At 41.4% G+C, this 15,733-nt stretch overlaps 1 protein-coding gene across 1 annotated transcript in view; it reads right to left on the reverse strand.

Annotated features, from left to right (window-relative positions):
* LOC111259280 (uncharacterized) overlaps positions 1–14,605 on the reverse strand; it is an 82,605-nt gene extending 68,000 nt beyond the window's left edge. The window contains exon 1 of the mRNA XM_086967827.1: positions 14,435–14,605. Within this exon, the coding sequence (XP_086823953.1) occupies positions 14,435–14,572 (138 nt within the window). The 5' untranslated portion in view covers positions 14,573–14,605. The remainder of the gene's footprint in view (positions 1–14,434) is intronic.
* Positions 14,606–15,733: the final 1,128 nt, after the last annotated feature.

The raw sequence follows: 15,733 nt of genomic DNA on the forward strand, positions 1-15,733 counted from the left end.
CGAAAGGTGCTCTGTCATCGTCACTTTCGTAGTAATGCACTCGACGTGTTCAATAATAATCGGCCTAGGAAGGATGATGTAACGAATGAATATACCGAAACCTGCACGAACGTGGGGGGGGGGGCCGCAGGCTTTAGTGACGCTGATTCGCCCAAATCGACAACTAAAACTGGATTGGCCATCGCTTTTTTCATCTTGCTTCGTCTTCTCTATCCATCGGTCATGTTAAGTCGCACGTCACGGTTTAGGTGCGTGTCGTCAGGAGTTCGATATGGTATGCTATATCGTAACGTAATACGTGTGTGAAAAAGCATTTAAAATTAGCTACTCTCTTTAGAAGGATGGTAGATGCCTAGAAATAGCTTCAGAGGCCCGCCATGGTGTCAACCTAGACTGAAGATTTCCAGTGGTGTTGGGCATGCTATGAATTAATGAATATTCTATTATTTATTAGCGAAGCGTACCGATGGTGCACATCCCGAGACTCAGTCTTTTTTCCTTGACATAGTAAGAAACAGATAAAGAGACGGTGTAGCGATACTATGCCTTTATCGTCCGCGATCCAAGATCTCTTCTCACGTAGAAACGAAGCGCATCGGCAACCTTTTTTCTGCTGTTTGTTGATCTCCGTTTGAGGCCATTCCCCTGGGAGGTTTCCATTTCGGCAGTTGAGTAAACGTGAAAGAGTGAGAATATTCGATAATCAGACCGGAGAACTAGACAGACAGCATTTTACTCACGGTTGCGTAACGGAAATGCTGTCTCTCCCTCCACGGTTGCCTGCTGCCGTCAAACCACTGCCACGTGTCTAAGCAGACGTGGGCGAACGCATGCTACGAAGCAAGGTTGAACACAGGCAACCGGAGGCCGTTCGGACTTGGACGTCAAATACAACAGATTACTAGGTAGATTAAAGATTATCTTAAAGATACACGCACATATATAACGTCTCATGTGTGCGCAATATTATCATTTGAGAACTCGTCATTATACTGCCGCAACGTAAGCAGCTAGGTGACCAAGTATCGAACAATCGAATGCTATGTTTATCAGAACATTGCCATTGTTCCCAAGCGATTTTGGCCTTTGCCAATATTAGCAATTTAACAGGCGGAATTGATGCCAAGTTAGCATTGATCTGCATCGCTCGTTGGATCGCGTGTCTCGTGTTTATATTCCAGAACGTGGTCGTCACAACCTTACCTCTACCACGTACATGTTCCGCTAAGTTTCTCTGCTGCTCCACGGCGAAAAAAAGTAGACGCGAAAAAGTATTATTGCTCGCGGCTCTCTTCTCACCGTCTCTAACGGCGCAGACTATCGCCTCAGAGGTCGATAGAGAGCAAGCGCCCGATTGTAATTCGGTAGTGATTATCTGCCCAAAATAAGTACCGCCGCCGCATGTGGCTAACTCGACTTGCTTAACCAAATCCTTGTTCTAGCAAACCCTTGGTTTCTTATTTTTTGGAAATACAAACTTCTAATATCTTAAGCTCATGCTTGTAAAGAGAGAAGTTCATTCGATTCTTGCGACACAATCTATGGCGCTATTACACCTTATTGATATATGAATTAATTGTTGTCAGTTAATAGAATGATCAGATTAAGGTTGAGACAGGGCCAACTAATTGTTGTGGCTATAAGAAAAAAGAAAACTAACGGTTTAAAATACGAACTGTTTTCATTCAGATCGAAGGAAAGTACATAACGGCTTGCGCTCTATTCTGCTATATTTCGGCAAAGGAAAGGCGACCGTCATTAGGACACGAATTGTGCTCCCGCGAATCGCGGTCGTAGGAGATCAATTGCAGCTTACAGCCTGCTCTTTGCCTTCCTAGTACTGATCACGACGAATAACTGCGATAGCCTTAAAACTCGATTCACGACTAAGCCTTTTTGGCCTTCTCGAAGAGGGTGTCAGCCGGCCTGTCCCGCAGTCAGCAAATAAACGCTGTCAGCGCGCGAAGGTCTCAATTTTTTCTCAGTCCTACCCGGTCATTTTCTGGGCAATTCCTCCAATGATAGCAAAAACTATCCCTGCCGGTAAAGACAGTTGATTGACTCAGATATTACAGTATAGTCCTGAAAATGGATCCTTCCCAGTCATTAGCGGAAAATGTGTCGAAATCAGGCACTAGAAAAAATTAATTTACTGCAGCAACTAGGATACGTTTTGATGACTTTTTCTTCAGAAGCCTGAATGCCTTGTTATAGCAAACGGTCACCTATGTATATATATATGTATATATATATATATATGTATATATGTATATATATATATATATGTATATATATATATATGCATATATACATATATATATATATGTATATATATATGTATATATGTATATATATATATATGTATATATATATATATATGCATATATATGTATGCATATATATATATACATAGGTGTATATATATTATCACAAAAGCAGTTTTCGGCATTATTTCGGGTTTTGCGTGCGACGAACTTCTATTATGTACATCATTCTAAATACTATTGGTCGCTGTCATAAGCTAATTTCGAATAAAAGCGATTTTCCACCGAGACAGCATTTATTAGTGATATATTGAAGATGACTCTTGCCTATTTCCAGCCAGCCTTTTTATTCCATTGTCTGAAATTTTTTTGTTTGCGATAAACTGATCAATATAGGGTTTTACAATCGGGACTGTAAGCCGGGTGAGGGGAAACTAAACTATGGCTATTTTTGACAGTTGGCCATTGTCATGATGAATCAGGACCTTTTTCCATTAGCCACAGTCAGGTCGTATTGTCTTAAACGGCCTTAATTGCCTTAAAACGTTCATAGTACCTGACCATAGTTTAAGAGAAGCTTGTAGAAGGTCATTCCCTTAACTTCGTACCTAACGTACAGCGTCAAATCAACCATGCATCTTAAAAATCTGTCCCGGGCAGCGTATTTGTGGCTCATCCACTTTTTATCACCCGTCAGTACCTTCGCGAAAAATCGGTTTTTCTTCTTCAATTTCAGAATCAGTAGGTGATGCAGTCATGACAAACCCGCATGCTCTATTGACGTAATAATAGTTAATTTATTAAGGGATCATTAATAGCTATGATGCCTTTGACTGGCCGATTTCGATGTTTCTGTGTTGTTTTTTAATTTGGCGTTGGCTCACACGTCGGTCCTCATAGACTCGAGTGAGATCTTTAACGCCCTCGTAATCATAAAGTAGCACTTTCACCTGTTTATTTTGTCAGTAAATGTTCAAGTACGCAACTTCGTTTGACTTATATGTGCTTTTCAAATTGTAGTTAAGATATACTGTTAGGAGTAATCCATATTAGTACTTATTAATACTGCTGGAAAACGCTACGATTAAAGAGGTTGATGTTGTCTATTTTTGCTATTGTCGAGCCCCAACGAGTTCTCAACTGAAGCGGCGTGGTATTCACTCTTCTTTTATGTATTCGTGTTCTGCTACTAGGTCGAACTCTGACCTGAATGCTCCGTTTTAAGGGTTCTAAATTTTTGCTCATTCAGACACCGGGCCAATATGCCGTTCAGTAAGCCTATCAGTGGCAACGTAAAGCAGAACCTTTTCTGCGTAAAACAGCCATTTCTGCAATTTCAATCGAACTGTGACAGCTGATTAGACTGGCATAGCAGCAGCAGACTGGGACGCGACGCCACGAGCCACCAGAGCAAGAATCAGCCGGCGGGTGAACCATATAGCCACACACATAACAACACGCTTGGAGTTATTCTACGTTAGATCTGTCAAAACAAATTATGTCTAATTTGTTATCTAGTCTTGTATGTAAAGCATATAATTATGCGCTGTTCTAATAAAATTATTCAGCCTTGTAACACAGATCGATGGTGTCGTTGATATGACGACTTCAGCTAATTGCCTGCATTTACATGAATCTGTTTTTCATTAAATAACTGTCGAGATATTAGAAATAGCCGTAGGTCATAGACATTAATTTACCTTTATCGAACTTTAGCTTACAATTAATATTGTTCTTATTTAGTGTGCACGATTTCGGACAAACCCGTTCGAACTGAAATGATCTAGTGTTATAAGCTATCCTGGTATAGAAGTACACTCCATCGTGATCTGTAGATCGGACGCTAATCGACCGATCAGATCCTTAGCCGAAATTAGCCAGTAGAGCGCGTGGTGATAGATTAGAGCTATTAATGGCCGTTTACCCACGTATAGGTGGAACTTCTTGACGCCTCAAGTAGTAATGTTTCCCCGCGTTACAAGAAGCGGGTTGGGGTATACCGTTTTAGGAACGGTGAGCGGAAACTGAAGCTCGTCACACACTGATGCCGTGAATTGTTTGGTAGAACGATCATTTCACTTGTTTCTACATTGGAATTGCGTGCTGTTCCGTGACGCACCAGCTGATTATCGGGTGTTCTCCTATCACTTTTGGAAAACGGCCCATCTTCCTGACCTTGAGCATAGAGGGCAGCCAGCCTTTGCTTGCAATGCTAGCTTGAACAGCGGACAGGCAATGCATTTCAGTCAACGTAGGGCGTGCGGGGTCTGCCGCTAGAATAAAGACGAGCGCTGTGCAACGGTGGACGCTGGGTTAACGTGGTGCCCGCTGATAAATTCATTTGTCGTATGAGACGGATTTCGAGATGGTCCTCGTCTGATGACTCGTGCAGACTGTTACTGTTCCAGACGAAGGCACCAGGGCCTCTCGATGACAAGCACGGTACTATAGCAAAGGTTTCTCGACCGGATGAACCTACGAACCTATGCCTTCTGCAATACGGTCGTACGTAGCTTTCAGTAACACTTCAGAATAGTTTCGAAACGTTGCCGGTACGACGTGCCTGTATTTTTCTATGCGTTTTAGAGCTGCCTCAACGCCTCATTATGGGCAATGTTGGGCTTGCCAAAACGCAAATCGAACATTCGGCGGAAATTTGCCCACATCAGATGGATCACGCTGACCTATGCGAACCAGTTCGCCGCTACGCCTTGAGAATGCTCAGACGCTAATCGTCAGGTCCGTTAAAGTTGGCTGTATCGTCGTACTTCAGCAGCCACCGGGAGGCCTGCAGCCCACTCGCGTACTTGGAAGGGACCCTAAAACCACAAGCGACCGCGGGTTCGGTCTCTGCTCCGTCTCGGAAATAACGCCTTTATTTCTACATTTACCCCAGCTCAATAAGCTCATGGACGTACTGCCGTCGGAAAAATAACAAAATAATAAGTCCGCCGGACGCGGACAGCGAGTTTATGCCTAGAGCAAAAAAAAAAGACGTAAGATTTCTGGCACTCGTCGTAGTCCACTCGCGTAGCGACTCAACGAGTCCTAGCCCACGTGGAACTAGTTCATGAAGGCCAACATTAGAGGCTACCTAGGACCTTTAACCTCTACGTAGGAAGGTGAGACGCGGCAGAGTGTGATTAACCGTCCACTTCTTTCAACACCAGCACCGTGTTTGTATAACCCGCCCGCGGACGGACGCCAGTTGTGGCATAAGAGCGAGGTATGGGGCAGAAGTTTTGATGCAGACTAGTGCTATTTCCTCGCGCCCTGAGTAAGGCTCGGATCGTGTCAGGTCTAGATTAATAGTATTTAGATCTAGTATGATATATATATTTGGCGCTATCTTCTTGGTCCATTTTGTTCTATTCCCTTGGCTTTACGATCCGTGGCTAACCATATTTCCTATGGGAAATTTTTCCTCTCAGAAGGAAAAGGAGTGTTGCCTAGCTTTAAGTCTACCACTAGAGGTGAAACGAAAAATAGGCAATAAAGCGGCGTCATCCATTTACTATTGGCGCGGACGCCAACACAGTTCCGCTGACACCATGTTACAGTACGTGCTAAACAATAAAGAAAAAAACAGCATGCGCTCTAAGCTTCTGTCGGGCTATCAGACAGTTGTTTCCTTGCATTAGACAATGAGAGAAAGGCTGCTGACTGCCGTTCAGCCAAATCGGGTCCTAGTCAACGGTATTCTGTTCACCAAATTAAGGCTCGTAATGGCTGTGCGTTGTATGTATCTATCTATTCATATAGAGAGAAAGTCTGAAACCATCGATTGGTTACAAAAAGCTACATAGGTACCTTCTATTAACAATGTAATCTTATTCAAGCTAAGCCTACTGCGATGCATACAGACATATTTTCGTTGCTAAAGCAGCAAACGTAAGCAGAATGTGTCGATACAAGTAACGTTAGGGATGTTTTAAAATCCGTCCTGTAAACTGGTCACATTTTATCGCAGTCCTGGTTAGGCAGCGTTTTGCAATCGAAAAGTATAGTTAGATGTGACTGCTATCCTTACTTGAAATGCGACAAGCAATGGAGTAGAAAACACTGACCCTTGTTATCTCCCTTACCTTTACCTTTATTTTTCGGTGGTTGTGAAGTTCGACGACTTTTCGATAACGGTTCCTGTAACGCCTTTTAAGCACACGAAGCACTGTTTTTATTGTTTTGTCTGAAAAATCTTTGTCGAGTGTAACGATCAGCGACGATGAGTACCGCATTTGTGCTAGGTAGTTCAAAGATACTAGCTAGTCCGCAAAAATAGTGATAGGAAAAAATGCTATATTGTTTTATCTTTGACAGATATATGAAAGCACAATGGTGAAGTGAATATATATATGGAAGAGTGTACTCATAGGTGGAGCAGCACCGTAGGAAGTTTCAGCGGCGATAGGACGGAATGTTATGCGCGACGTCGCATCACGTCAGATTGTCTCCGTACAAGAAGATGTCGTGATGCTGCCGTTGTGACAGCTAAAGTCAATATACATATGAATGCTTAAGAGCTGGCGGTATGCCTTGAGAGAGGATATTTATCTTGTTTTCACTCGGAGGCTCGAATCCGCCGAGTGTTTTCACACGAGAACAGGAAAAGCATGTTTATGGCATTGTCCTATCGGTCGTGTGTCGGCAGAATTCTGTATTGGAATCATTGTGAAATAGGCAATTGAGCCTGCTGCTTCCCTTTTCTACTGCGAGCTTTTGCTTGTTCGGTTTTTGTATACCAATAAACTTTATCGTATATATACATACATATATGTAGGAAGAGTTCCTTGCGATAGGATTATTCATTTTCCAATTTTTTTTGTCAATTCCGAACTGTGATAAATGTCAGACACCACTCTATCGAACGTGCGACATACTAACATTATATTACAAGCGGTGATGCCTGTCGCTATGTTTTTAATATTACGTTACCTTGGTAATTGCTTCGGAATCTCTTCACAAATTCGGAATTAGCTTACAATTTTCAATAAATTTTTGGCGTCGATAGGGAATAATTGGTAACATTTCATATAGAATATAGCTGTTTAGCTAGCCAATTGTAGAAGGCCTAACCCTGTGGGCTCTACAAATCCTGCGGAAAAAACTTCTATGACATTAACCCGTATAAGCGCGGCATTCTTGGTACCTGCGTTTCGTGAAAACTTGCAAAGAATTTTCAACAATTTCAGTGTCTCCAGGCGCCATGGGGCACAATGGCAGATAAGACGGTTTCGCTTGAACTGTACATCGTTCACCTTAAACCCTCCGAGTTTCGACTTCACTAAACCTTTAAGATGCTTCTATAACGAGAACCATTAAAAATTAGGCAAAAAAGAAAAAAAAATAATCCGCTAATACGTCCTGCCCAGAAAACACCATATGGTAACTTCAGCTTTATAAAAATGGCTATTGACACATAGCATGAAGATCTGGATGCAGTAACTTTGTTTGTTCACTGCTGTTGTAAGGTAGACATGGAAATCAGCTGAGAAAATAATTGTTGATACTAAATTAGAATTGGCCTCGTAATTGGTATTCGGCCTATGCGGGGAACGAAAGTAGCTATGCATGGCTTCAAGGCTAGAGTTTCTCTCGTAATTGAATGTTTTAGGGCTGAGCAACAAAAGTTTAATAGAAATGAGCAGATCGTATTCCCTGACACGGGTTTAGTTGTTGCATTAACGACGTTTCGGTTTGGACTCTCTGTGATTTCCTATGATGCAGGACAACATACCCAGTGTCTTAAGCCATTGCACCAGGCTGTGTCAAATAGGCTTCTAGAGGTAGTGTATCATTGAGTTGTAGAGCAATCGTTTTTGAAAAAGCTTGGTGGCGCTATTCTGTAATATATATATATATATATACACCCCGTGTTGCGTTACGGTGGGCAGAACAGCTGACTCGTAATTTCCAAGGGCTTCCTTAGCTTAGATTGCGGTCAGGCACAGGACTTAGTAAAAAACGCATTGCTTAGTTTGGCGATGCCCTATAAATATCTCGATAAATATAGAGCAAAAGATACATGGAAGGGGCAGGCTTGTGATTTATGCCCAATACTTTTGCTAAATATAAAGCTAATCTGGTTTAGGGTGTACAACGTGCCCTTCATCCTGTCGAAGTAAACCTGATCAAAATAACTCAGTTGTCAGTTATGGCTATAGGGAGTTATTAGAGTCACAGTTTGACAGGATCTTCTTGTCATGCACGTACGTACGCACGCAATAATGCCTCCCAACAGCTTTTAATTGCCGGAAGTAAGGAGGGAGGTGTAATTTCAGTGGCTATCAACACGCGGTTATCGCCAGTGTAAATTTCAGCGTTTGCAAAGGGTTTCTATTTCATAATGTTTTAATGCCGTTTTTTAGGTGTGTTGGATAAAATGGTCCAGTAAAACCCATAGACCGGAGAGCTAACAGCCTATAAAGGACATGGCATATATTACTACATATCAGCACTGACTCTCGGCAAAGTAAGTCTGCCCTTCGCGAGTTTCGGCTGGAGAATATAGTGAGCCTGTTTACGCTGTGGGCCTTCCTAAAAGATTCTCGTTTCAATGCCTCATAATTCATATCCGGGTTGATTCAGCGCAAACATAATGAAATCTGATCGACAAAATAGTCACATGCAATTTTGCCCTTTGTCCTAATTTATTTATTCGTTTTTAAAAATCAAATTGAGAATTAGCAGAAATCGTCATAAGGGCAATTGTGGTAATTAGTGGCGAACTGTTAATAATTAGCGGAAACAGTGCGTATACATATTTATTTAACTGCACGGGCGTAAAGGTTAATTTTACAGATGCTACTGGCAATGTGAAGGGGACGTATTATCGGCTGTCGCAGCGGATGAATCACGGAAACAGGTCGTTGTTTCACCGAGATTGTTGTCGCAAGCAGTGCGCGCATCAATAGTCTAGATCAAGTGAGATTTGTGCTTTTGCTTCAACAACAATAGCACCAGGCACAAAAATACGGCTTCAATCGATACGGATGCGGAGTCGTATTTTTGCGGCTTCTGCTATATACGTAGGTACAGAAATAGGGAAAATAACGACTAAAGCTATAAAAAGCTAAAGCCAAAAAACGTGGAGCATGGCAACAATAATGGTAGGTAAAGTTAGCTGTTCTTGCAATGCGAAGCAGATTACAGGTCAGACAGGTGTGGATTTTTTACTTTATGTGCACCGTTGTTATGTTCATCCGTTTTAGATAGCCGAAAATTAATCATAGACAGAGATAACATGAGACCTTGATATTTTATGCAGAGCGTTGACGTCTAGAATCTTATCACGGTTTGAAAAAGTCTCTGCCTTGAAGTAATCAGATCACACACAGATGTCACAAAATATGTGGCTTCGTTCTTGTGATTTTAAGAAGTTCCGTTTGCACCAAGGGATGGTTACGCCCTACAGATGAGGTACGTAGCACTTGGGCTTTGTTCTGGTCTGTGGGTCCCGCTATAGCTACAAAGTGTGTAGGGTGGGCTGGGGAAAAACTGTCTAGTTAATAGAGATTCATATTTTTTTTCCTTTCAAACGTGTTCTTTTTGTCCTGCTAGACTAAACATATTGTTCCGCTAAATAACCAAGGAGCGTCCAGCCGAAATACTAGCTATTTACAAATTTTCCTTCACAGCCCCAGGTGTAGGCTTATTACGTCGTTGTAACGTGATTGGTGTTTCAAACACAAGAACACAACCTCTGGAAAGTTCATCCCATTTGCACGGCTAATAGTCACAAGCTTTTATTAAAGCTATCTTTACAATCAAATACGCTGTGGATACCTTGCAAGGATGTTTGTTAGCTTTAAAACGTTTTGATTTAAACAGAAAACCGAATAAATATACTCGCACTGCAGTATAATGTGTAATTGTTTTTGCTCGCTCCAGCAACTTATCCATACATTTGTATTTCAAATCGAGTAAGAAAGACAAGACGCTGTGGAAGATCAGAATTAAAATGTTTAGTGTTTGATATCATTAATAACTACATTCCCTCGCGAAACGGCATATCCATTAGTATAAGCGAAATAAATCACTTTAGCGAAGCTTTAATGTTTACGTGGTTTTCTGTGCGTGGGCGGTATCTCCTTTATTAATTGTTCCCACTTCTGCTAACCTCTGGCCCATTTAGGTCCGGTCCACCAAAACGAGCGTCTTCAATGGAGCTCTAACCCGGACCACAAATCATTCAGAGTGTTGACAGGCTTGGTAAATACTACTATATATGCAAACGATCAAATTGTATTCGATTACATACGATTCTAACCCATTGTTCTTCAATGCGTACAGGAGCCGTCCTGACTCCATACACTATCCCCCCCCCATCTGTCTAGTCGCTTGCACTGTCGTCACACCAAATCGTCACCGATTGGGTGACGCTACTAGTTTGGAGCGGCGTTTGTCCTTAGATCGACGTTTAGGACCTCTAGGGACGAAAGTCTTAAACGTCGATCGGTAGGGCTTCGTTGGTCAAACACTAGAAACGGGGCAGAGGAAACCGTGAACACGACGCAGCGCATCGAAGGCGGCATCAGCATCGAAGTCAGATGTCTGCTGTCCTGATTTTTGTGCCTGACTATTCCCGTGAAAATTGACATGGAGGAGGGGAGCAACGAAGAAGTTAGAAAAAGATAAAGGATTCGCTTGCGTTCGATTTGTTGTCCGTATGCCTGCGGTGTTCTGGTGAGCGTATGTCTGCTGGCGAGGAGTTTACCTAGCGCGAACATGGTACTTGGTAGGACCGTCCAGGCCACAGCTACATCATCTCATGGTGGGTTCCACCAAAAGGACCTTTGCCATCGTACTTGCGGCCGGAAGTTATCGACAAATGCTTAAAAACGAGAACTCATTTCTCTTCCCAGTCCCTACTTCCTGTCTTTCATGGGATAACAAACGCGTCGATTAAAGATCCAGCTGATACTCTTGGGTGCTTTTCGGAAGCGTGTAAATCGTGTGGCGGAAGAACGATGCTACAAGAACTAGCTGCAAATGATTCATCGAAAAATAGCCCAAAAATTGCCATTTTTAATGTCGCTAATAAAATAGTTGACAAAAATTGTAAATTATTGCGGCAGACCATTTGATAGTGAAGTTGACACAACTAAGCATCGAAACCTCGCATGAGGACTGTTCTCAGTCCATCAATGACGTAATATTCGTCTCTTGTCGAGATCCTTTATACCAGGATTAGGCCATAGCGTTTTAACGACTAAGACCATGCTAATTGGCTTAGAAAAGCTTTATTCTTACATGTAGTCAGTTGCATAATTAACGTAGGACAAATGCGATTCTTTGATACCTGGTAAGTGTATCCCAATGTTCGAAATTTGATTACGAGAACTAGTAACGTTTTATAATGACTATTTTAAACAGTTACTCTAAGGCAGGGCCCGATAAAACAAAGGAGTTGAGCTGAAACAAAAATCTGAAGACGAAAGATTGCCACAATTCAATGTATTCGGCCCTGCCGGAATATTGGCTTAGAGGTTCATAATCAGAAGATTACGATATTCTTGTCAATTCCAACAATGTTCATGGTTCCTATTGTGTGTCCTAAAGACGTACAATGCTATATTAAGAAACAGTAGAAATTTTGAGTCAGATGTTGGCGTATGTATGATCTCTGGATTGTGTAACATCTGTCGCATCTTGAACATAGCACGAAAAGCTTCACTGAGGATGAAGACTACGCCGGCTTCCTCCTATGACAGCTCTATTACTTTTATTAAAACCGGGTGATTTCTTCATAAAAAAAAAGAAAATGCAAACAAACCTCAGAAGTCGTAGTGCATGACAAACTAATGCGCTTCGATTCCAGAGAAAATCAATGGAACCGTTCCAAAGCTGACAGATATTTTCGTATAAGCAGAGAAATACTCTATATCCTAAACAAATCCTTTGTTGTTCAAACTGCGTGATCCGACATTAGGAACTTTGAACTTGCACATGCGGAACCAAAATGCAAATAATTTGGCATTTTTTCGGTATTATGCCGCGTATCCAGTTAGCTGCTAACATCAGGACAGTCTACTGCTGTAATTAGGAAATATGTTTTCCTTGAAGTGATTTGAATCTTCCTGCCGTAGAGTCTGATAGTAAACGTCCATTGACAATTACAAGATTTTAGTGGCTATAGGATATACCGTTCTTATTTAATTGGCTTAAATTCTATGACAAATACTTAATATTAGTGAAATGCATATTGACGGCCACGATGATTGATCATTGTTATTACTTGAATGAGCGGCAGACAACGGCAATACCAATAGCGACTTCCTAGCAGTACCCGTGCATCAAGGAACATTAGTAGATGTAAACTGGTCATATACTCTAGGTACAAACAATTCTGACGGAATTACGCTTTTTGAGCTGTTTTGAAAGCCAACGATTTATTGAAGATCTTCCAATCTGGCTTACAGAATTTTTTTTTCGGATGTTTCAGAAGTTGCGTGAAGAATACCAGCAATGCAGGCCGTCAATTTCAGACAAAACATTTTTAGTTTCGGTTGGGGGTTCGTCCAGCACGGGAAGATTAATCAGTAGCTAATATTTGCTCGAATCCCGACGAACTTGCTGTTCTATTCTAGAAAGAACTGGATTTTTTTTGGAGGAGCAGCGAATAAACGTGTGCCCGTTATGACAAAGAGTCAACCGAAGTTTTCCTAGAAGACGCTATTAATAGTGCTTGCAGGGCTTCCGCTATTGTCGTTGTTGCACGTCCAATGTCCAATTTCAGCATTTTAAGACGCACCGACAATTGTTCAGGCAAAGGTTACACTTAATAGTAATATGTACAGCATTGTTTAGTCTAGCCTCAATAATGTAGCTTTTCTGCTTCAATCTAACCCTTTTCTAGGAAACCTCACCAAATAAATGTAAACATGTGTATGTGCTTTTCCTTTGGGCCGAATTCGGCCCGCATAAATCTGTGCGGCTCCTTCTCGGTGACTGACTAGCTAAATACCTGCTCATCATTTAATCATATCATCGGTAAGGCGGCGAACGTTCTAGCATGAATTGTATTAAAATATGTGAGTATGCGTGAGAATTAGACAAACCAGCGAGCCACATAAGTGTCACATCGTAGAATAGCACTTACTGTTGCGACAAGTTATCGATGTTTTATCTTGTCCTGGATAGTTGAACCTTAAGCTAAATGTTTCATGTCCAGTATCGCCGTTAGGTATCCCATCAAATTGCAAGCTATAGGCAAAAAGTGGAGGCTGTCCTCGTTTGGGTTCCAACCCATACCACCGCGATAGCAAAGAGACCCATATATTAGTTGTTAGTATAGCGATGATAGTATTTTTAGCAAAGCAGTGGCGTAAGAAGTCAGTGAGACGCAGTGCCTGTAGCGAGGAACAAGTGGAATGATATTGATTTCCCGGATCCACTCTATTTTGTTTGACAATTACAATAACCGAGATCGTCGTTGCCGGTTATAAAAACAATGGAAACACCTAATCAAGCGTACCTATTGTTTAACGCAACTAAATTTGTATGACAATAATGGCCGCAGCCTGAGGATTCTTATTGGTCATCTTCAAACGGTGACACTCTTTCGTTCTGCGAGTCGCTAATGTACCGCGGAAATATATATCTTTATGATGATATGCTTCAGCCGAGTCATTTGACTAGCAAATACCGTGGCAACTGTTTAACATACGTGTTTCTCTAGGAAAATCAATGATCTCTTAAATCGAATTCAACGATCAGATCACGGCGTAACAGAACATTTTTCTAGAAAGACCTGTTTTAGGCCAACGGATATCGACCATAAGGCTGTTTATTGAAGGACACTTTATAAATATTCACTGCGCGAGATTGAGGTGTACTATGGCCTAGTTTACCTGACAAGTATTTTGCATTAATACTTACTTTTACTCAACGTAGTTTAGATCCATAACATAGATTAATAGTAAATAAACACTTACGGTTTAAAACGGATTTACCGAGTCTAATAACTTCGGATACGTACTTATCGATTGATCGGCCTACCTTATCGAAGGATGTAACATTTGTGTATTGAACCGTCAGAAATTATTTCCGGGTAATCATAACATATTCCACTTGTTGTGGCGACTTGGGGTGTGTATTATACGTGACCCGCTGATCATGACCATGACGTGTAATTATTATAGGGTGCCACTGATAATAATAGACCGACAAACCTCAAATAGCCCTTCCTGGGCGGCAGGTAGATCCTGTAGCGACGGGATGAATATCTGAGGACCGGCGGATTGGCGCCGACGAGCGCGTGACGGTAGGGCGACGTCACCTCGACGCCCCCTGCCGCTTCTAGGGGACATCTCTCGCGAATGATTCCATAAGAAATTTAGCACCTGTGTAGGCGATTATGAAGGTTCGTATTGCATTGATATGCTCCAACTGCTGATCACTCTCATTCGACTATAAACTGTTGATGTTCTCAGTGTTCCTATATTATAATACGATATTCTAATTAGAGCCCCTACTTGCAAGGTTTTTATTTTGCGTACACTTGCAAGAAAGAGAAAAACACGCGTGAAACTGGAACGGGCGAAACGCAAGTAGCAATAACAACGATGAAAAATACTGTTTTTTTTTTTTGTTATCAAAATTGATATTAATAGTGTCCGCGACATTATTAATATCAATTTTTATTAATTTGGCACTTGTGCATTGAATGTGTTATTTAGTCTTCGATCGAAGATCTTATCTTCATCGAAGCTTAATGATAAAATACAGTTAACCGAACTTTATTCAAACATACAAACCCAAAGGCCGCGTCGGCCTGAAAAGATCCAAATCAATTATGAACCACATGAGAGTTACATGTAACATAGCTAATAAAAACACACAAACATCATCAATTACGAAACAAAAATTGGTTAGAAATAAATTCTAACTAATTTTTTTGTTTTGTTTAAAACAAGGGATGAATGGACATTTTCGAGGCAGCGGATAAAGGCTGGTCAAAGGTTAGTCCACCTAATGAAAATCCACTACGTAGGGCTCTGCGCTCATTGAACTGAGCTTTTGTGACTGCTTTTGAGAGGAACAGGACAACGCAGAGGGCCAACAACGGCGCAGATCAGATGTGGCTCTCTTTATAAGGGATAATTTGTACATAGGTAGCGGGTTCGGAGTGAATATAACAATGAAACAGTTTCACTCGGTAAAAAGATGTGTACACGTCCCATACTCTACAAATAGTCCAAACAGAGTCACGCTAAACCATCGATACATAGAGACGGTCTTACTACGAACAAAAGTAGCGCCTGTAATTGTCGGTCCTCGAAGGGATCTATAAAAATACGAGAAGTTTATCTGTTAGCAAACTACAGCAATACCTTTCGATTTGAAAGTATTACCTCTATCTGGCCCGCAAAACTCGGAGCGACTAGCCGAAAGGAATTGAATTTATAATGATCGTGCAAATGTAAAAAAAAAACGAAGAAAAAACAGCCAGTAATTATAATCACAGGTGA

Source organism: Varroa jacobsoni, unplaced genomic scaffold (assembly GCF_002532875.2).
Source record: "Varroa jacobsoni isolate VJ856 unplaced genomic scaffold, vjacob_1.0 scaffold_315, whole genome shotgun sequence".
Lineage (NCBI taxonomy): Eukaryota > Metazoa > Arthropoda > Arachnida > Mesostigmata > Varroidae > Varroa > Varroa jacobsoni.